This window comes from Planococcus citri, chromosome 2 (assembly GCF_950023065.1).
Source record: "Planococcus citri chromosome 2, ihPlaCitr1.1, whole genome shotgun sequence".
Lineage (NCBI taxonomy): Eukaryota > Metazoa > Arthropoda > Insecta > Hemiptera > Pseudococcidae > Planococcus > Planococcus citri.
Window position 1 is genome coordinate 21,955,512 of NC_088678.1, and position 22,522 is coordinate 21,978,033.

General features: G+C 34.3%; 5 protein-coding genes across 8 annotated transcripts; 3 read left to right on the forward strand and 2 right to left on the reverse strand.

Moving 5' to 3' along the window:
• The first annotated feature begins 559 nt into the window (after nucleotides 1-559).
• Nucleotides 560-4,560, forward strand: LOC135835010 (uncharacterized). Of its 3 annotated transcripts, XM_065349056.1 has the most exons (5): nucleotides 560-707; nucleotides 777-916; nucleotides 1,208-1,368; nucleotides 1,473-1,617; nucleotides 1,827-4,560. In XM_065349056.1, the coding sequence occupies exon 5, from the start codon at nucleotides 1,923-1,925 to the stop codon at nucleotides 4,194-4,196; it is 2,274 nt and encodes a 757-aa protein (XP_065205128.1). In that variant the 5' UTR covers nucleotides 560-707; nucleotides 777-916; nucleotides 1,208-1,368; nucleotides 1,473-1,617; nucleotides 1,827-1,922; the 3' UTR covers nucleotides 4,197-4,560. The 3 variants fall into 3 exon arrangements, with proteins under 3 accessions (XP_065205128.1, XP_065205129.1, XP_065205127.1); XM_065349057.1 differs by lacking the exon at nucleotides 777-916 and having other exon boundaries at nucleotides 570-707; XM_065349055.1 differs by having other exon boundaries at nucleotides 582-916.
• Nucleotides 4,561-6,096: 1,536 nt separating this feature from the next.
• LOC135835017 (uncharacterized) lies at nucleotides 6,097-10,621 on the forward strand. Its single transcript, XM_065349064.1, has 4 exons — nucleotides 6,097-6,385; nucleotides 6,483-6,622; nucleotides 6,803-6,923; nucleotides 7,135-10,621. Exon 4 carries the CDS (start codon nucleotides 7,351-7,353, stop codon nucleotides 10,288-10,290), a length of 2,940 nt encoding a protein of 979 aa, XP_065205136.1. The 5' UTR covers nucleotides 6,097-6,385; nucleotides 6,483-6,622; nucleotides 6,803-6,923; nucleotides 7,135-7,350; the 3' UTR covers nucleotides 10,291-10,621.
• Nucleotides 10,622-12,421: 1,800 nt separating this feature from the next.
• On the reverse strand, nucleotides 12,422-17,079 carry LOC135835019 (integrin-linked protein kinase-like). Its single transcript, XM_065349068.1, has 8 exons — nucleotides 16,832-17,079; nucleotides 16,379-16,544; nucleotides 16,080-16,272; nucleotides 15,908-15,988; nucleotides 13,279-13,718; nucleotides 13,098-13,197; nucleotides 12,876-13,006; nucleotides 12,422-12,794 (listed from the first exon to the last, which is right to left on the reverse strand). The coding sequence occupies exons 1-8, from the start codon at nucleotides 16,918-16,920 to the stop codon at nucleotides 12,648-12,650; spliced, it is 1,347 nt and encodes a 448-aa protein (XP_065205140.1). The 5' UTR covers nucleotides 16,921-17,079; the 3' UTR covers nucleotides 12,422-12,647.
• Nucleotides 17,080-17,309: 230 nt separating this feature from the next.
• Nucleotides 17,310-20,377, reverse strand: Ns2 (nucleostemin 2). Of its 2 annotated transcripts, none has more exons than XM_065349066.1 (2): nucleotides 20,359-20,377; nucleotides 17,310-19,192 (listed from the first exon to the last, which is right to left on the reverse strand). In XM_065349066.1, exon 2 carries the CDS (start codon nucleotides 19,184-19,186, stop codon nucleotides 17,411-17,413), a length of 1,776 nt encoding a protein of 591 aa, XP_065205138.1. In that variant the 5' UTR covers nucleotides 19,187-19,192; nucleotides 20,359-20,377; the 3' UTR covers nucleotides 17,310-17,410. The 2 variants fall into 2 exon arrangements, with proteins under 2 accessions (XP_065205138.1, XP_065205137.1); XM_065349065.1 differs by lacking the exon at nucleotides 20,359-20,377 and adding an exon at nucleotides 19,380-19,528.
• On the forward strand, nucleotides 19,618-22,287 carry LOC135835020 (uncharacterized). The gene is made up of 4 exons (XM_065349069.1): nucleotides 19,618-20,125; nucleotides 20,193-20,322; nucleotides 20,405-20,811; nucleotides 20,891-22,287. Exons 2-4 carry the CDS (start codon nucleotides 20,206-20,208, stop codon nucleotides 20,973-20,975), a joined length of 609 nt encoding a protein of 202 aa, XP_065205141.1. The 5' UTR covers nucleotides 19,618-20,125; nucleotides 20,193-20,205; the 3' UTR covers nucleotides 20,976-22,287.
• The last annotated feature ends 235 nt before the right edge of the window (nucleotides 22,288-22,522 follow it).

Below are 22,522 nucleotides of genomic sequence, written 5' to 3' on the forward strand. Positions count from 1 at the left end.
AATCGGAAGGTCCAGAGTTCGATCCCCGCTCGATTCCAAATTTTTGAAAATTTTTTTTTACCATAAATTTTTTTTCAAGTGTATTTTATTAATATTATTTTTATTTTTCGAATAGTATGCCGAATTAGGCGAGGCGAAGCCGAGCCGTTCATAATTTATATTTCACTCGATCGACATTACTCCCCTTGGTGAGTTCAGACGGAGGCTGGACATTTACCGTGTATGTAGCACTTGCGGTTGTTTATAAAAAAATTGTACTCACCGAGGCCGAAGGCCGAGGGAAGTTAACCGACATAGTATGAACGACAAAGCGACCAGCGCAACCGAGGCGAAGCCGAGGTGAGCAGACACAACGCCCCCCAACACTAAAAACAGCAATACATACGTGATAAATATCCCTTGTTGCTGAAATGTATGTAGGGAATGGTAAAATGCGTTGGCAGCGTGAAATAGATGCATATGATTGGTGGAATGTTATCTCTCCAGTCCAACAACCAATCATGTGCTATCATTATTATCATTCAGTGACCAACTTTTTTAGGAGTACCCGATATTTCTGAGCACCCTGTATATGACTTTATTTGACTATTATATTTGACTTTGAAAACATGCTGATAACAATTCATTGTTTTTTGTTTTGTATGAATGAGTCGACGCTGATTTTAAATTGTACCTAATTATAAAAATTAAATTGTGCAGTACGTAAGGTACGTAGTTTTAAATTTCAGTCCAATTGTTTCTTATAACTAAAAATGAACATTACGTGAAATGCTCAGTTCTCCTAGAGAAAAGATTCCAGCTCGTTGAAGTCAAACTTCGGTTATAAATTCGTCAAGGTTGTTCTACCGGCATAGACTATAGTACCAATTTTCACTTAAATTCTATCACAGAAGAATTAATTTCTAACAAATAATTCGTAAGTACAACAAAGACCGTTATTTAAAAAGATCAGATATACTCTAACGTTATGTCATCCTCGGCAAAAGTTTTCAATTGTCGGGATGATGAAATAATTTTTATGAAGATAGCCTTGCCAATGATAATCACCTGAATTTGAGATTCTTTTGTATTTGCAAGATCATTCACTGAAACACCGGATCCTTAGTTTTCCTCGATTGATCAATTGATCATTGTACTATAATTTGAATATTCTTTAAGATTGACATATTTATTGTGAGTAATGTTGGTATTCATTTTCTGTTGACAGATATTAAAAAACTAATGCAGCTTTGAAGTGAAACTTTCGAAGCTTGGTAGGATTCAATGATATTACATTTTACCTGGTGAGTGGAGACTGTTTCCTCCAAACGAGTCAAACTTCAATAATTTGCATCTTAGCAACTGAATAAATTGTTCGAAGTAACGTTTGTAAGTTCATTTTTGTATTTGTTTTGTGGTATTCGGTTCGAAAAAAAAATGTTCATTTGTATGTTATTGCTCAAATATGTCGTAATGATATGTGATATTTTCAGTGTAAAACGCAGAAGTTGAAATTCTATGTGTTTCCTGAATGATAATTTCTTTCGTTGGGTAACTTTACGATTTCGTATGTTTTCATCAAGAATGACTTTAAACAGTTCGATGAAGATGCTCTTTCGGATGTAAATGCTCATTAAAGTAAGAAATTATCTTTAAAATTCGCGGAAACTTTTTTTCGAAATTTGTGATGGATTAGTTTGATATAATTCCAATGAATTATCAATTGTTTTGATCGAGTAATGCCGAAAACTTGTAAATATTTCATCTCGATGTTGAATCATAATTTGTCAAAATAATGCGGCTGTTTTCCAATACGAATTACTATAAAACATTTGTATTTATTTCAGGAATAATTTCTCGCTGGGGTTCTAAAAGTTTTGATCGTTGAGCAGCACTTCGTTGAATTTTTGGGTTGAAAGCAGCTGCATCACTCGAGTTTCAACATGTTTTCTATCTTACGAGGACGTGCTCATCTCCCGAAGAGATTATATTTAATCCATAGCGGTAGAGTCACGAAAACAGTGCCCAATTTACGAATTTATGTGGATTTTTCTAAAAACATTTCTTATATACAAAAAGGTAGTAGCTCGCGAAATCATTGTGATTCTTCAAAGCAGGTGCTTCATACTCGTAATGATATTTTAAAACCAGTATCTTTTAGTTTGCCCATCCATCCCGATTTTTCTCAAAAATCGCGACACAATCACGCGAATAGCGAAACAAAAATATTTTCTACTTATCAAACACACTCCGATTTTTCTAAAAAGTTGTCTTCCACAAGCAGAGATCAGATGGATCAGATAAGCACTCTGGTTGAAGAATGGACAAAGCGTTACGATTCTTTGGGCAAACTCGATGCTAATATTGCCTGCGGTACTTTGAATACTCTGTCAAGATTTCATATTTTTGATAAGAAATGGAATGAGAAAGATCAGGAAAACTTCAAAGTACTGATTGTTCAAATAGTAATAAAAGCGAATCAATTATTTGACACGAATCGTCAATCTGTTAATAAATTAAAACCGTGGCAAATCGCGAATACCTTGAATGCGCTGTGTGCTTGGAATGTATTTAGAAAAGATATCTGGAACGTTACCATTCAAGTGCACGGTAAAGAAACGAGCGAAGTCCAGCTATTCAAGTCTGTCATCGTTAAACTAATCAATCAAGGAAACAGTTTACTAGATCCTAGAAACAAGACAGTCGACCAGTTTGATTTTCAGGCTGTAACCAACTGCTTGAATGCTTTGTCCAAATGGAACAAGAATGAGTTAGAAGGAGCTAGCGAGTTCGTCGTTAAATTAATGAAACAAGGTTGTATTGTGGCCAGTGAATCCGCTTCAACGCAGCGTAATATGGAAGATGAAAAACACATTTGTATGGGAGTCATGAAAACCTTGAAAGCTATGTCTAAATGGCACAACGAGGAATTACAAGGATCTAGAGAGTTTATCACTCAAGTACTTGTAAAAGGAACTTCACTCGCCAATAAATTCAACTCCATAGAGATCGCCAATGGTCTAAACGCCTTATCTAAATGGAAGATCAATGATTTTCCAGAAGCCAGAAGCTTCATCATTCTGCTAATCAAAAGAGGAAACGTGATTATCGATCAATTCAACTGTCAAGGAGTTTCCAATTGTTTGAACGCTCTGTCGAAATGGAATATCAATGAATTACAAGGCTCCAAAGAATTCGTATCTCAATTAGTTAAACGTGGAAGTGCTACGGCCAAAGGATTTAATGCTCAAGAAGTTTGCAATAGTTTGAACGCTGTGTGTAAATGGAATATTAATGAAATACAAGGAACTCGAAAATTTATTGTCGAGTTGGTAAAATGCGGAAATCTAACGGTGAATACGTTTAATTCGCAAGCAGTTTCCAATACTTTAAACGCATTTTCCAAGTGGAACATCGATGACTTCGAAGGTGCTAGAAAATTCATCAATCAGCTAATTGAACGAGGAAGTTCTACGATCGATGGATTCGATTCTCAAGAAATTGCCAACAGCTTGAACGCTCTTTCGAAATGGAACATCGATGAGTTGGAAGAAGCTGAGAAATTCATCATTCGATTGATAAAGCGAAGACATTCAACAGTCGACAAGTTCAATTCTCTAGACATCGCTAATAGTTTAAATGCCTTTTCCAAATGGAATGTTTACGAATTGGAGGGATCGAAAGAGTTCATCATGGAGCTAATAAGATGCGGAAATTTACTCGTCAACGAATTCACTCCTGTGGAAATTGCAGGCATTCTGAATGGTCTGTCAAAATGGAACATCGACGATTTTTTCGGAACTAGAGAATTCATTGATCTATTAAGCGAACGAGGTTGTTCAACAGTTGACGAATTCCAACCTCAAGAAATTGCCAATAGTCTTAATGCCTTGTCAAAATGGAATATTAATGAATTGCGAGGAGCTAGGGAATTTATTGTTCGCTTAATAAGGCGAGGGCATTCAACAGTCGACAAGTTCAGTTCTATAGACATCACTAGTAGTTTAAATGCTCTATCGAAGTGGGATATTGAAGAATTCAACGGATCAAAAGAATTCATCGTGCAGCTGATAAGATGTGGAACTTCACTCGTCGACGAATTCGATCCTCCACAAATTGCAAGCAATCTGAATAGTCTGTCGAATTGGAACATCGGTGATTTTCAAGGAGCTAAGGAGTTCGTCAATCTATTGGTTAAACGAAAACGAGGTTGTTAACAATTGATGAATTCCAACCGCAAGAAATTGCCAACAGTCTGAATGAATTTTTTAATGTGAAATACAATACATATTAATGAATTTCGAGGAACTAGAAAATTTATTATTCGATTAATTAATGTGGGAGGTTTAAAATTGAATATCGAACACTTTTTAAATGCATAAAAATGAAAACAAATTTTTTTCTGTTCTGTTCTAATTGTTTTTAATCGCCTGTATGTTATTTTTATAGTCTACTTGTATGTAAATTCCAGAACTTCTCATGTTGTTATTTTTCAATGTTCGTTTCGTTATTTTTTTTGTTCATTTATTATTATTTGCATTTACCGTATGTAATTTTTAATAAATCGATTAAAATTGAAACCATTCGTTTTGTTTTGTTTCAAATGGAAGACATTTTTCACTGTTGAAAATTGTACAGTACCTAATTTTTTTCAACAGAAAATCAACCTCTGTCTTTGAGAATAGATTTTTTATCTTATGAGACGGGTATCCTAACTTGCATGACAATTTTTAAACCGGGCAAAGCCCCCGGACAGAAAAAGCATGCGAAATAATAAACATCACCAACCGTAATTTCAAGTTCTAAAATGCATTTAATTTTTTTTTTTTCGATTCCTAAAAATCAAGAATCAGGCTAAAAAAAAAAATAAAAAAAAATTCAAATGGTTTTGAGCAATTTTGGAACCTCCAGCGAATTTTTGAAATTGGAAATTTCACTATTTACGTTCATTCGTATTTGAGGCTAGTTGACAATTTTTCAATTGCGATACTTTACGATAAAATGATTATGGATTGGAAATCGTACTATGTAAAATGTACCTATCATTAGAACAGAATAGCAGAAAAAGTTACTGTGGTGGACATACTCGTAGAAAATCATTATCGAATCGAATGCTCCAGCTGGTACGGTTTTGAAATGGGAAAAAATTGTGACTTCATTGAGACGACGATACTGACTGATAAAGAAATTTGTATCTAGTACCTAGTACCTAAGTAAAAGTTGAATGTTGATGTAAGTTAATTCAAATTAATTCAAAATCAGTAGAACTTGCATAAAAACAGGTTGGTAAATCTTAGTAAGTATTGAGATAAGCTAACACTTTTCTTTTGCCTTTTATCTTTACCTACTTATTATTATTATTATTATTTTTTTGTTAAATAATTCACCGGAAAGTTATTTTTTATTGAGTGATTTGAAAAATCTAATCGAAAACTGAAAAGCTATAATTGTACAATTTGGATGTTTTGAAAGTTTTCATTTCTAAGGGTTTCATTATTCCCTTTTTTGTTAATGAATTCGAGGGTTTTGATCTCCAATTTGTTTAGACGTATATTCTAATTTGGCGATTTAATAAAACTAAAAGACAAATTGAAAGCCTTTGTTTCAAAATTTGTGTATTTCAATGTGCTACAATTCAGTGGTTCCAAAAATTGGTACGTTCTCTTCTTCATTTTCAAGGGACCCCAACACCCTACTGATACGAAAATCTCAGATTTTTGCTGAATTTTCCGATTTTGACAAAAAATGGGAACCTTTTTATGTCAAATTGCTAGGGAAAATTCAACTGCGCTGTGATTGGCTGAATCATCTCCTCCAGAGAGAGACCAATGAGAGACAACCTAGCTACCGGGTGACCAATGTTCTGATTTCGATTAGCTAAAAAGGGAAAAAAATTTTCCTAAGTAAAAATTGGAAAATGGAATAACAATCGAGAAAAAGTGCTTTCGAATTATTGTTTCGATGCAAAATGAAAGATTACTTCGTATTTCATTGAAACCATCACTCAAACGCCCATTTTTTAGACGATTATTCAATTTTCTAATTTTCATAATGGGAATTTTCTCTCCTTTTTGATAACATCGAAATCCCCTTGGTCACCCGGTACTCCGGTACTCTGATAAGAATCATTGAATGATAATGATAATAGAATTTCTTCAAATTAGTTCGGTTCAACTGTTCAAGTTGGAAATTTGAATATTTTGTTACATTTTCTATCGAAGTTGTTAATTATTTGATAAGCTTTAAGCTTAAGCTTTTGTTTTTCAAATCAGTTTCATCTAGTGAAGCTCTGCGACTTTCTACTCGGCGATTCATCAGCAGCAATACTCATTAGCTGACTTTAAATTGCCCTTGCTTCATGGAGAGTATGGTAATTGCTTGATAAGTGTCCGAAAGTTATTGAAGAGTAAGTATTCTTCGAGTGAAATTCGCAGTTGTTAACATACATTTATACATACTACGATGACTAATTGAGTGATTGTTGAAATCTGTTTCCATTGCAGCTGAATTTGATTACCGACTGCTTGTGTGCTCCAAGATTGTTACAAACGGCGATTGTATTTTCGATAATTTTTTCCTTAAATTACCGCCTACTTTACTTTATCAAACTTGGAAGTTGTCGTCGTTCGTCAAGTTCCAATTTGTGAGTACTTATTCATCATAAAAATGTTCTTATGGATGTTCGTTGATTTAATTCAAATGCAATAATTTGTCTACATATATTCATTTTTTTCAGGTTTTCTTCAGTAGTTACCTAAAATCAGCAGAATGTTGTGTAATTCAGTTAGTTTACCTAATTTGATTTTATCGCTTTGTGTTTCAGAAATTTTTGTGAACGTGCATAGCAAAGGGTGCAGTGCTTTGAAAACTAGTGTGTTTTATACCTCAAGAAACCAAAACATTTAATGCCTCATTTGCCTATAAACTGAAGAAAATTCACGTTGGTGAGTAGAATTCTACTCGTATATTGAAAATCATTAATTACATATATTATTGAAACCGTGCATATTGTATCGAAAATGAATTATTCTGTGTAAACGCACTTCATTATTTTGAATACCCAAATTTTATCAACTTTTCTTCTCAACTACATAAGTCAATTTTCAACGTTTCAAAACAGTACAAATTCAATGAAATATTTGCAATATCTTACAGGAATCCCTGGGTTGCATTGTTCATAAACATCGAGCTAACAATTCTCCGAGAAAAACGAAGAGAAAGCGAAACGAAGCTGTCAATCTTGTCTTAATCACATTCACACTTTCGTTGAACAACGCAGCTTTAGTTGATGAGAGTTTTCGTCACTGCGGATGAATCATTTGAACGTTTGCTAAAATTTGGAGGTGTTACTAAGCTCAACAAACTGTAGAAATGTTTTCCATCTGCAAAGGCCACACACATCTGTCGAAGCAGTTATATTACTTCCATAATGGTAGCACGATGAAGATGTTTCCTTATCCTCGAGGTAGTACTTACTTCTCAAAAAAATCGTATCACGTGCAAGAAACAATAACATCAGTGCTGTCTGACTTACGAGATGGTGTTAATTTTCCAAAACAAGTTCATTATAGTCGTAATTATTATGTGAAACGGGCGTTTTTTACCTCATCAAATTGCGCTAATTTTTCAAAGGAATTACGTTATGCGGACACGAAAATCGCCAACTTCAGAACACACGCTGATTTCTCCAAGCAGTTAAAGTTAATAGAAAAAAACTCGACCGATGAAGCTGGTGATTTGGTGCGAGAATGGCTCTTACGTTTCGATTCGTTGGGCAGAATTGAAGCTAGCGGAGTTTCCGGCACGTTTAATAGTTTATTAAAATTCAATATTTTTGGCCCTGGATGGAATACCGAATATCGAGAAAATTTCAAGCAGTTAATCGTTAAATTGGCTGAAAAAGGAGACCAGTTATTAGATCCAAATAGTCGAACTTCTTCTAAATTTAGCTTTTGGCACGTTGCAAACAGTTTGAAAGCGTTATCGAAATGGTATGTGTTGAATAGCAATGTATGGGAAGGATGTGTTGAAATTGGTAACCGGAAAGTAGCCAAGGTTGATTTATTTGGATCTGTGATTGGCGGTTTGATAAGTCGAGCAACTTGGATACTGGAAAATGAAACAGCTGATCAAATTGATTCTCAACGTATCACCAATTGTCTAAATGCTTTATCGAAATGGAATATTAACGAGTTCAAAGACTCCAAGGAATTCATCAGTCGCTTAGTAAAAGAAGGCATCAAAATTATCGATCAGTTCGATTCTTTAGCTGTTGCAAAAAACCTGAGTGCTTTGTCTGGGTGGAATATAAGCGATTTCGAAGGTGCCAGAGAATTCATCATACTGCTGTGTGGACGAAAAAGTTCAACTAGTGATAGATTCACTCCTCTGAGTATTGCCAGAACCTTGAATGCAATGTCCAAATGGGACGTCGAAGAATTGCGAGGATCCAAGGAGTTCATAATTTATTTAATGAAACAAGGAACTTCGATAGCGAACGAATTCAATTCAAAGGAGATCGCGCACAGTTTGAACGCTCTGTCCAAGTGGGACGTCGATGAGATTCAAGAAGCTAGAGGTTTTATTGTTTCGTTAAGCAAACGTGGAAACTCTATCATCGATACATTTATTTGCCAAGGTATCAGTAATAGTCTAAATGCGTTTTGCAAATGGAATATTGATGAATTACAGGGTTCCAAAACGTTCATCGTTCGGTTAATAAAACGAGGCAGCTCAACAGCCGGTGGTTTTGATGCTCAAGAGATCGCCAATAGTTTAAACGCGTTGTCTAAATGGAATATCCACGAGTTAGATGGAAGTAAACCTTTCATCGTAGAATTGATCAGATGTGGAATTCTAACAGCTGATACATTCGACTCACGAGGTATTTCTAGTTCATTAAATGCGGTTTCCAAATGGGAGATCGACGAAGTAAAAAAAGCCAGAGAATTTATTACTCGATTAATAAAACGCGGTTGTTCGATTATCAGTAGATTCGATTCGCAGGATATTGCCATCAGCTTGAACGCTCTCAGTAAATGGAACATTGACGAATTTGAAGGAGTCAAAGAGTTCGTCGTGAAGTTGCTGAAGCGAGGAAACTCCCTAGTGGGCGGATTCAATGCTCAAAACACTGCAACTACCTTGAATGCTCTGTCCAAGTGGGAAATCGACGAGCTGGAAGGAGCTAGAGAATTTGTCGTTCGTTTAATTATACAGGGGAGGTCAACGATCGCCAGATTCGATTGCCAGAATGTTAGTAATTGCTTGAATGCTTTTTCTAAGTGGAACGTCGATGAACTGGAAGGAGCTACAGAATTTATTGCAGAACTGGTCAAACAAGGGAATTCAATTTCTGGCGAATTGAATACGCAAGTTATCAGTAATAGCTTAAATGCCATATCTAAATGGAATATTTTTGGAATACCAGCAGCTCAAGATTTTATTATCAATTCAGTAACTCGTGGAAGTGCTATTGTTGATGAATTCAGTCCTCAAGGAATTCCCAGCAGTTTGAACTCTATATGTAAATTTAACATTTTTGATAACAAGAAATGGAACGATAATCAGTTGAAAAACTTGAAACGTTTCGTTATCAAACTTGCAAAAAAAGGAACCGAAATATGTAGCGAGTTCGATTCTCAAAACGTCGCTTTAATATTCTATGCTTTTTCAGAACTGGAAATTCTGAGTAAAGAAAAATGGACGCCAGATGAACGGAACTTGTTAAAAACTTTCCTAGTCAGTATTTCTAGTTCAGATATTTGGTGTAAAAATTGCACTCTCCAGGAGATATCAAGAATATATAAAACGTTATCGGAAATGAATGTTCTTCATAATAATGAATTCGACTCCAAACAAGTTAATAAGTTCAAAGATCTGCTCAATGATCTTGAAAATCGACTTTTCGCACTTAGAAATGAACAGAATTCAACTGTGAAACCTGACATTAATATCAGACTTGCTGTTCAAATGATCAAAGACTTACCTGAGCTCAGGTCTAAAAATCTTATTCTGTCTGAAAATCAGTTACTGGTTTCGTTGATGTGTTGTTTAAGTAGTAATGTGGAGAAATGCGAATCTTCTGATTTGATTCAAACAAGTATTTTGATTGGGTTGCATGATCTTTTAGAAATTACCAGTCAATTGGAAGATAGGCGCAGTTTAGAAGGAGCATTTGATGAGAGTTTGTCTAAAATATACAATAAGCTGGTTGGAATTAATTTGAATCATATCGATGAATTAGTAGATGTGGTTTATAAATTTGATAAATTACGAGTAATTCGAGATATGCAGTTTTTGTCTAAATGAGTGATCGTTTTTTTTAAGCTGTAGTAATTCAGGTTTGGAAATTTCTTTGTATTGGTAGAGCGTGTGATTTTTTGATTTTGGAGGAAATGCTATTTAAAATTGATGTATTAAATATATCTGAAATGTACAAAAATTAAGGATTTTTTCTGTTCTGTGCAAATTTATTTTAATTATCTACCTGTGTTTTATTTTCATAGTGTACTTGTAAATGTATTAAGTTTCAGAACATCCTGTTTTATCACTATTTAATTGTTCCTTTCGTTGTTTTTTTTTTTGTTGATTTGCATTTATTTTCCGGATGTAATTTTCAATAAATCGATTAAAATTGGAACCATTCGTTTTCTTTCAGACGGAAGAAAGTTTTTTCTATTGAAAATTGTACGGTGCCTACCTAATTTATTTAGAGAGAAAGTCAACCGCTATTTTTGAGGATACAGTTTTTGTCTTATGAGGGCGGCATCTCAACTTGCATGAGTGCATGACAATTTTTGAACTTGACAAGAAACCAGACTGAAAGAACATGCAAAATAATGAACATCATCAGTCATAATTTCTAGTTCCAAAGCGTATTTTTTCGTTTTTTTTTTTTAATTTTTGAAAATTAAATGTAGGCTAATAATGAGAATAAAATCAAAGTTTTACCAAATTCACCCAGAAAACAGAAGTTTGGGAAATACCCCAGTTCCCATTTTCTGACCTACCAAATCGATTGAATTTTCTTTAAACTTTCACCAAATAAAATTAAAAACTTGAATAATTTTAAGTTGTTTCGGAGTCCAGAGTGTATTTTTAAAAGTTCAATTTTTCGAGAAAAAGAATTTCCCTATAACCACGTAAACGAGTCGAAAGGATCACCAAAAAATATTGACCAAAATTATTATAGGCGCTAAAGTTGATTTTCAACCCTTCCAAAGTGATTTGAATTTTCTGGAAAAAATTGAAAAACCGCTGGAGGCTGCAGAATGGCTCAAAACTGGTAATTTTGGATACTTGGGAATTGAATTTGAAAAATTATTCACAATGGTCCACTTTGTTTAAAAAATTTTACAGCTTTTTAAAATTTTTAAAATTTTTAAAAAATTTGCCAAAAATCTAAAAACGAATTTTAGCATTTTGAAATCTTGATTATGGGGGTTTTAGAGAGTCAGTTCAGAAAATTGCTTTTTCAGCATAAATGCCTGAAGAAAAGGAAAAAATTTTTAAGATATAAACTTTCGAAAAAAAATGATGAGATGTATCTACAAATAGGTTTTAGAAAGCGCTGATTCTGATTCCAAAATCAGTTTGACCCCAAAATCAAAGTTGAACTCCGCAGAAAGAGGCTGAGGTACAGCTCAAAATTTCATGAAATGCAATAAGTATAGTTATCGAAACCTATGGAAACGTACCTAGGTTTTCACGTGACGTTGATTCTAAAAAGCTGTTCATCTCCAAAATCAAAGTAAGTAATGTTTGAGTAAAAACAAAAAAAAAATAGGCACAGGCTTCGTTCTGGGTTGTTCAATTTTGAATTTGAAGTCAGATGGATTTTAGAAAAAGAAATCAGCGACTCCAAAAACTCATAATTTGATACCCATATTGTATTTTTGTGAAATTTTGAAGCCCCAATTCTCCTCTAAAAAATCAATTTTGATTTTATGGTGAAATTTTATGGTGAAATATTTTTCAAAATCAAATGCCCATGTTACATTTTTTGGAATTTTGGCTGCCACAATTCTCTTACCCTGAAGGAGCTTAAATTTTGGATTGGAAGGTTACACAGGGTTCAGGATCAGAATCAGTAAACAAGATTTCAATATTTGTCACTTCATCGTTTAAATTTTTTCATATTCCTCCTCCGCCTCTTGGAGGTTAACATTTTGAAAATATGTACTAAAAAAAAAAAAAAAAAAATGCAAAATGTGAAAAAGTCCATAGAAGTTACACACTTGGAACAAGCTTTCTCCCGAACAATCTCTACGAGTACAAGTTCAAAATACATTGTAATCTAACCGAGAAAATAAATGCATATTTTAGGTTTTTGAAAAAAATGAAAAAAAAATTATTTTTTAATTATTGTTACCATAAAATATAGGTACTGTAAAAATATCAAATTTCCGAGTTTTTCAACCAGCAAGTCGAAACTATAAAATAAAATAAAAATAACTGTTTATTCGATAAGAAATGAAAGATTACAAAAAAAAATAAAAGAAGAGATGAAACTATTAATAAAACTTTTGATATTAGTAAAAAAAAATTACCAGGTAACAATCGTCATTTGAAAGAGAAAACATGATTGTAAGGCATATAATACTGGAAGACTACCATCCAGGTCATTCATTATGTGAGTAGCAAATTGGTTAGTTCGATAGTAAAAATTATCGTTTCATTTTTTCTAAAATAGGCAGAACCATTTCGAAGGTGGGTCGTTTACCAGGTTCTTCGTTCATACAGATTTTAATTAATTTGGCCATATGAGCTGAAACACTATTTGGTATAGCTACGCGTAATCCTTCATTGACCACCTATTTACAAAAAAAAAAGGATAAACTAAAATAAATTATCTCCATGGGAGTATCTTCAGCATATATTTTAATATTTTTTACCTTTAGTCCGATTTCCATAGGCGAAAATTCTGCGAAAGGTATTTCTCTAGTGGACAATTCCCATAATAAAATAGCAAAGCTCCACATGTCACACGATTCCAAATTACGATCCGATGCTTTCTTTTGTAAAGCTGTAAAATTTGCGAATATCATTAGAATAGGTACTTCAAAAAATAAAATTTATCGAGTCATTTTATATAAAAAAAAAAAAAAAAAAAATACCTTCGGGCGATACCCAAGCCGGGTAATAAATACGACCTTTTTCTTGAAATGAAAATTTCGCATCAGCCATGTTTATTCGGGCAGTTAAATCTTCGTCGATCTATTATTGAAATAAGAAAATAAACAAGTCGTATGAGATCCATTATACGAAGAGAAACTTTCTCAATAAGGTTAAACTGACCATAACGTGTCTACTGTTGAGTAGATATTGGGGTACGATACGTTCCAAGCTGTGTAAATATGCCATTCCACGAGCTATATCTACTGCAAAACGTAACGTATGTGCGGCATCTACCACTACACCAGTTCCTTCGTGTAAAAGAGTATAAAGCGATCCCCATGGCATATACTGATTAATGACGATTAAATTTGGAGGCGAATTGCAGCATCCGATCACCGGTAGGATATTTGGATGCGAGAATATCCTCAGTTTTGGATATTCTTCGTTGAAGTCTCTGGAAATTCGAGCTGTACAATTACGAACGTTGAGGATTTTGGCAACGATGTCATTTTTCTGCCAACGTCCTCGCCATGTTTCGCCATTGTGTGATGCTCCGAGCTTCGTGTGGAGGGACAGATCTGCTATATTGATACCTTTATGGCGTGATAAGGTCGCGTCGCCTAGAATTAGAAAAGAGTAAAACGGTGAACTTACTAGTTGATCATTAGTACAGGGTGCCCAGAAATATCGTGAACCCCAAAGAAAGTTTTTTATTAAAAATATAGGTTGGCAACGTGAAGTAGATGCATATGGTTGGTGGAATGTTATCAACTCACAAGGGAACCTCTTGAGGTGTTACACTCCGATTTGAACGGGATCGCGATTTTTGGAAAGCGCATAGTCTAAAACCCCCAAAACCAAATTTTCAGCTGCACACGTTCATTTTTCGATTTTTGGCAAATTTTTGAAAATTCAAAATTGACTGTTTTTGGCGATTTTTGCTTTTTTTTAAAGTACGAACTTGATCAGTAAAAATGGTCAAAATAAGTCCCAAAACAAATATTAATTACCCAAATCCAAATTTTACCATTTCCAGCCATTCTGGAGACTCCAGCGCGATTTTTCAATTTCTCCAGAATTTTGAATTTGCTCCAGAAGGCGTGAATATGAAGCTGGGCAGCTAAAAATCGAGTTGCATATTACACTCGACCTGTTTAACGAGTTTATCTACATTTGAGCCGATTTCAGGAGTGACACCTCAAGAGTGGTTTTTTGACCAGCTTTTTTCAAAATTAAAAAATCCAAAAAATCAAGAGATAACCGTTTGCGAGGAAATTTTTGAAATTTGTGCGAATCGCTGTATCTCTTCAAGAACTGACCCCCGGAGCGCAAATTTGACCATTTCCAGCCGTTTTGGAGCGAGAGTGTACCTCAAAAAACCACTCTTGAGGTGTCACTCCCAAAATCGGCTAAAATGTAGATAAACTCGTTAAACAGGTCGAGTGTAATATGCAACTCGATTTTTAGCTGCCCAGCTTCATATTCACGCCTTCTGGAGCAAATTCAAAATTCTGGAGAAATTGAAAAATCGTGCTGGAGGCTCCAGAATAGCTGGAAATTGTGAAATTTGGATTTGGGGGGTTAGTTTTGGACAAAATACAGTGATTCGCGTGAATTTCACAAATTTCCACACAAACGGGAAACTTTTGATTTTTTGGATTTTTTAATTTTGAAAAAAGCTGGTCAAAAACCACTCTTGAGGTGTCACTCCCAAAATCGGCTAAAATGTAGATAAACTCATTAAACAGGTTGAGTATAATACACAACTAGATTTTTAGCTGCCCAACTGCATTTTCACGTCTTCTGGAGCAAATTCAAAATTCTGGAGAAATTGAAAAATCGTGCTGGAGGCTCCAGAATGGCTGGAAATTGTGAAATTTGGATTTGGGGGGTTCGTTTTGGACAAAATACAGCGATTCGTGTGAATTTCAAAAATTTCCACACAAACGGGAAACTTTTGATTTTTTGAAGTTTTGAATTTTGAAAAAAGCTATTCAAAAAACCATTCTTGAGGTGTCACTCCCAAAATCGGCTAAAATGTAGATAAACTCGTTAAACAGGTCGAGTGTAATATAAAACTCGATTTTCAGCTGCCCAGCTTCATATTCACGCCTTCTGGAGAAAATTCAAAATTGTGGAGAAATTGAAAAATCGCGCTGGAGGCTCCAGAATGGCTGGAAATTGTGAAATTTGGATTTGGGGGATTAGTTTTGGACAAAATACAGCGATTCGCGTGAATTTCAAAAATTTCCACACAAACGGGAAACTTTTGATTTTTTGAAGTTTGAATTTTGAAAAAAGCTGGTCAAAAAACCACTCTTGAGGTGTCACTCCTGAAATCGGCTAAAATGTAGATAAACTCGTTAAACAGGCCGAGTGTAATATAAAACTCGATTTTCAGCTGCCCAGCTTCATATTCACGCCTTCTGGAGCAAATTCAAAATTCTGGAGAAATTGAAAAATCGCGCTGGAGGCTCCAGAATAGCTGGAAATTGTGAAATTTGGATTTGGGTGCTTAATATTAGTTGTGGGACTTATTTTGATCATTTCTACTGATCAAGTACGTACTTTTTTTTAAAAAAAGCATAAATCGCCAAAAACATGGTCAATTTTGAATTTTCAAAAATTCGCCAAAAATCGAAAAATGAACTTGGGCAGCAGAAAATTTTGTCAGTCTAAATCGTTCAGTGTGATCAACCGAAACATTTAGCAGAAAAGCAGAAAACTTTTTTAGGGGTTCACGATATTTCTGGGCACCCTGTATGAATCTACTCTAATGGTTAGGTGAGTGAAATGGAGAAACACTTACGACTTCGAGTTTTTAAACCTAACCAGCTTTGGTCTCTGAAATTGATTTTTTTCAAATCTTGGCCATTTTCAACAGCTAATTCTGTAATAATCAAAATTACACAAGTATATTTAGATTTCTTTCAAAAGGTAGCCTACTTTTACTCGAAAAAAAACACAATTGAATTACTCACCATGGAATCGTTTAGCCAAAGATCCTCTAGCTTTATCCAAAGGTGTATCGCCATCTTTATTAGCTAATGAAACGATGGCTCCATGGGCAATTAAATCCTCAGCAACTTGCTGATAGCCCCAGAAACAGGCGTAATGTAATGGAGTATTACCATGTTCATTTGTAAAATTGATATCAGCTCTGTTTCTTAGTAACTGCAGCAGATAGAGAAATTCACACGTATTACATAATTATGTATCTATCTCTATAACGATAACTTTATCTCTTCGAAGTAAATTGGTAGTTTAAAAACGAACTAACCAAATTGACGATATCCCGATGGCCATGCGCAGCGGCTAAATGCAAAGGAGTATCATCACCTCGATTAGTGGCATTAATTCTCGATCCTCTGGATAATAATAAATCAACGATTTTATAATGTCCTTCTTTGCAGGCCCAATGTAACGGACTGAAGCCATGATCATCCCTGAAATAAAATAAAAATTAATGTAAAAATACGATAAAAAATGTATAATTCGAATACTCGTTAAAATATTGGCAATCTGCGATACGTTATTTATTTCATCTGCCTACGCTAGCGAGAAGAGAAAAGGTTAGTGGTACTTCCGATAGTAGAGTCATCTCCATATATGGATATTTTGATGATACGTGTAATTGCAATAGTGATGATCGTTTAATTAAGCGTAATCATTTTGCTATGCCAATAAGATTATTTAAAGTCGGCTCATTATTATGAGTTGAATTTACACTTACCCTTGGTTCATATCATTTTCTGTGTCGTCGAGCCATACTCGTACTTGCAGAGTGTTTCCTTCTCTACACCAATGAAATATGTCTTCCATTATGAATTATTGATTTGATTATACGTGTACGACTAATTGGCACATAATTTTACCATTTTAGATGGTAAAGTAATCGATTAAAAATGAACAGTTGCTACAATGTAAAATTCAAGAAAATGAATCACCAAAAAAAAAACCTAAAAATGTATCAAGGATAAGTAAAGTAAATAAATATTTAGGGCAGTGCGACCAGTTCTGACATGAAACAGTGTGATCAACGAAAGAACCATTGAAAGAATAAGTTCGACGTTTTTTGACCCAATTTTTAAATCAGTTGCTGTACTTCCGACTTGAATTTTCAAACTTGGACAGCGTTCAAATTTGACTGGCCTAGAGTAAAGTTGAATAAAATCATGAATGGGATCCTTATTCCATTCAAAACTCGTACGTAATAAAATCATCAATACACAGTATTTATTTGTTCAATTCTCAACAAGAAATCAAACACAATTGAATTTTTACAAAATAAATCACTTTTTTATTTTCATAATTACATAGCTTTCTTACTCAAATTTTTATTTTTAACATTGGTCACTTCGTAGAAATCGCTACCAGTTTTCTTTCGTTTCATTTGTCTGAATAAACTACGTTTCTGCTTACTGGTCAATGTATCCATGAAAGCTTGCTGTCTCATTTCTTTCTTAATCGCTCTCTTTTCTAACTTCTCGGTTTCTTCGTCGGTATCAGGAGAATCTTCATCTTCTTGAGAGTCTACTTGTTGAGGAGGTTGGTCTGGTTCTTCATCTTCACTTTCTACAGGTTCGGCTTGGTACTCGGGTTCGTCAGGGTAGAACGTGGTTAGTTTAATTTTACTGAAATCTTGCTTAACCGTTAATAATGGATTATCGACTTTAACTTCGGCTGCAGGTTCTTCGGTGGTCTTGGCACTGAGTGGAATCTCGAAACCCGCAGGAGCCGTATAGAAGGGTAATTTACCACGTTGCCAATCGTTCAAAATCATTCTAGCAATAACGTCGATATCTGGATCGCCTCCTTTTAACAGTTTACCCGTTTTCATAGCTAATTTTTCGATAAAATCGTCCGCATCGGTCCATTCGAATACTTGATAAGTACGAGCTAAATGTTCTTGTTTTACACGTTCCAACACAGCTGGAATATATTGACCGGGATCGGGTACCATTTCAACTCGAACGACTCCTTTGAGAATTTTCTCGGTGTCTGTTTCGACGTTAGCAGCATCGTATACGACGCCGGGACAATCGATCAAGAATATTCGACGCATTAACGTGATATACTGCCATACTCTGGTTTCTCCTGGTATGGGGGCGACTTTACAGACTTTTTTCGATCTTAGAGAATTAATAACGGAGCTTTTACCAACATTCGGGTATCCGATGAAACCAATACTGATTTGTTTTCTTTCGGTGTGCAGTTTGGAGAATTGACGTAATAAATTAATCAACGCACCCTTACCGAAAGGATGAGTTAACGAAGCGTGATAAGCGACGGTAGGATACTCGTGGCTTAAAATTGCCACCCAACGTTGAGTAACCCAAACTGGAACTAAATCGACTTTATTCAATATGAATATCAAATGCTTATGCTGTTTCTCTTTCTTGAGGTATTTTTCTATGTACGGGCATCGAGTACCCATCGGATCGCGAGCGTCTAGTATTTGAATAACAACATCGGATGCGTCTATCACTTTGTATAATTCATTCCATATACGTTTACTTTGGCCGGCAGACATGATCCAATCTCTAGCTGCAGGTTTGACACCTCCGTCATCTCGAATTAAATCGTAATCTTTCTCGTCGGTGTAAGTTTCGGTAGCTTGATCGACCACCTCCATTAATTGTTGTTCGTCTTTGACCATTAAATTAGGACGTTTACGTGTTTTCTTGCTACCAAAAGTTGTTTCGAAACTTTCAGTGTCGAGGATATGTACACGATCGCGTTTATTTTTCTCGTTGAGTAAAGTGATTGGTAACTTGGTAGGTTTCATGACGATGTCGTAAGGGTTCTTCATCACCTTTCCGAGTTCTGTTTGGAATTTTTGTAAAGCGTCTTGACTGATGACTCTGGTGTTATTGAACCATTTACGATTCGGCTCGACTCGAGCAACGGTTCCGGAAGCGTGCCAACTTTGAAAAGGAGCTGCTTTGATGATTTTACCGTGACGATCTCTTTTAGGTTTGAAATTTTTGTACATTTGAAGTCGCCGAATGGTGGCTTTACTACGAGGATTCGAGACACCTTTCAGATCCTCAACCTTTCGGTTGGGATTCATGCTGTGGTTAGCCATTCTGATCTGTAAAAAAAACACCGGAAATTCTGTTAGATCAATTATTCGCAATATGAAGGACGAGCAAATATCGTTACAGGCAAATGATCTATTTAATATCGGAAAATACTGATAACGTAAGAGGTAAAATCAAACTGTCAGAACATCAAAACTATACTGAAAAATACAGATTGTAAGACAAATTTATACTTACGGTTGTTAATTAAACACGTTCGTGTATCAAAAATCACGAATAATATTTTACACTTTGAATAATCTATAAAAATTTGGAGAAATTTTACATTTTTCTCATTTTTTTCTATTTCAGAGGAAGAATTTTTTTAATCACGTGTTTATTATGCAATTTTTCTTTTTGAATGCGAGATGCGTAACAAATCACAATATGAGATGGCTCATTTGATTCGTTTTTCTGACGCATTCCGCATCCATTCGTTCACGAATCACATTAATCGAACCCACTGAAGAACCACCAATCAGAGACGCATGTTTCTTATCAAATTTGATTTTTGAAAAAATTTAAAATTTTGCAAATTGAAATTTTATTGCAAAAGTACTAAAATTGTACGAATTCAATTTTCGATTACAACTTTCCAATGAAAATGGCAAAATAAATCGGGACAGTGGAACTTGTCCTACAGATTTTTGGTCCTATAGAAAATTTATGACTTCATGTTGCCAAAATTCATGGAATTCGAAAACTGAAAAAAATGAATTTAAATCTCAGAGTGCCAAGTTGCATTAATACGACGTTATATGCATCTAATAGATAGGTATCATTAATCAATTTGAAAGTTGCTTCATTATCCATAACGTTTATTCGAATTCGAAGAATTCACTCAACATCTAACAAGACGTGTTTCAATTAATAAACGAAAAACTACCTCGTCAAGATTCCACCAGTTGGCAATATCTCCAGCTTTACATTTTTGCTAATGATTAGTAAGTTTGCAATTCGCATTCATTTCTTAATTTCACATTAGATAATGATGAAATGTTATCATTTTAGCGGAGTTATTATAATGGATGATAATAAAAAAGAAACTACGACTAGCAAACGCCCCTTGGATAGCGATAGCGAATCCAGTTCATCATCGTCTGATTCAGATCATCGAAGTAAAAAATCAAAATTAGATTATGTGAGTTTCATCTCATGATGAAGTTATATTACCTACCTATTGTTCTATTGAATTGTTGTAACAGGATGTTCTGATTTTACAGGTAGTAAGCACTATTGTAGCACACTGTGTAAATAAGAGGCTCGACAAAAACCCGTTAACTCCGGTTATTGGCGATGCTGTTGCGAAGATACCAGACCAACAGGCGTTGGCTAGGCAAGTCACTAATTCTGTCGAAAGGGCGGTCGACAATCAATTAATATTACGAACGTTGGAAGAAACCATTCGAAACGAGGTTCGCGCTGCTACAGAACCTATGAAAATTACTCTGGCTGCAATAAGTACGGGTTTACAAGACGTGCACGACCAAGTAAAATTAATTAGGATAGGCACCCGGCGCCTGAAAGAAAACTGGCAAAATATAGTAACCAAATCAAATTCAGTGCTAGCTGCTTTGAATCAGACCAACACCGAAATGCAACAAATACGAGAGCGAATTGAGGCGACCAGGTACCATCAACTAAAGAATTACAAGTGTTGATTGAATACCTACTTATTAGTATACACTAACACAAAATTGGTTTTTCAGGTGTCGCTGCAGACGCAGAGTTTCCTCATCAAGTTCCTCCAGTAATAATGCCAATGAAGGAAGGCCAGTTGGTAATGGCGCATAAAGTAATGAATATTTTGTTTATTTTCGGTTAACCACCGATCCATTGGAAACACACATGACACATACAGGAAATTTCATCATTTATAATTTTGAATAGAAACGAATCTCTGAAAATGAAAAAAAAAATGATATTTTATTTTAGGTTCATAAATTTTAAATAATAGGTATATTATAACTTTATAACGATATTATTATCATTAAACGAATTAGACTTGAAAATAATGAATAACGAATAACAAGAAAAACGTTAAGCAAAACGAAAACGTTATTTTTAATAACCAAAAAAATCATATCGTAACAAAAACTCAATTTTTCCAAAAACCAAAATGAAAACGAAAAAATTTTGTTTTCACAACGAACTCGCATACTTTAGCATTTTAAAAAAAATTACTTACTATATTAAAATAATTGTTGATGGGGGTATAAGTTAACTCAATTCCTATGTTGAATCTCATGTTTATTACTCGGAATCTAATTGCATTCTCGCCAAATGTTATCCCGAACAGCACATTTCTCCACCCTATTGGGTTCAGGTTCAAATAATTTATCATTACACAGAGACTAAAACGTCTAAAACACGACATCGTTTTTTACCACAAAATTATGTATATAGGTATGATAATGAGTAACATGTAGGTACCTACATGTTTTATGGATAAGGTTTCAAGTTCAGTGACTGAAATCACTTTTCTGAGAAAATATTGTTCAATGGTTTTGTGGTGGTTTTATTTTATCATGAAATTTAATTTGATTTATTTTTGGATAAGTTGACTTCGTGTTTTGAACATTTTTTTGTCACAAATATTTTCCATTAATTATGCCAAACCAAAACATTGAAAGATATTATGTACTCCTAAAATTGAGGAAATATTTTTGGAATGCAGTGGTGCGTCAAATTATAAATAAATAAAATTAATATTTTTAATCAGAATGTTCAATATTACAAAAAAAAAATGTTTTATAAAAAATAATTAAGTATAAAATAAATATTCAACTTGAAAAAATAATTTAAAAAATTGATAAAAGTACACCACATGGTGAAGGTCCTTTTTTCCTACATATTTACAAAAGTAAATTTTCAATATCAAGTATGACCAAGTAGAAAATTATGCAATTGTGAAGGTTATTGTTATTATGCAAATGAAAAAGTGTAGGTACGTATAGGTATGGCAAATATGGTTTAATTTTTTATTCTAGGTATTGATATAATATATTATTTACCTAATGTATGTGATACCATATCCAAGGAATTACTTACCTACTACAATATGTAATGTTGTACTATTATTGAAAATAAAAACTTTGAAGGAAAAGGTCAAGTTTTTGATGATATTTTTGTAACTGTCAAGTACCTATAATATTATGTAGGTATTATTCATTTGTCATCTTAAGGTAATTATTATTGTTCTCCAGACCCAGAGTAACAATTTTTTGTTGAATGTATCAGTTAATGACCAAATAAAGGGCTAGAGAAAGAAAGAGAGAGAGTGAAAAACCCATAATTTTTTTTGTAAATGCCCTTTCTTTGAAAATCCATATCTTCCCTCG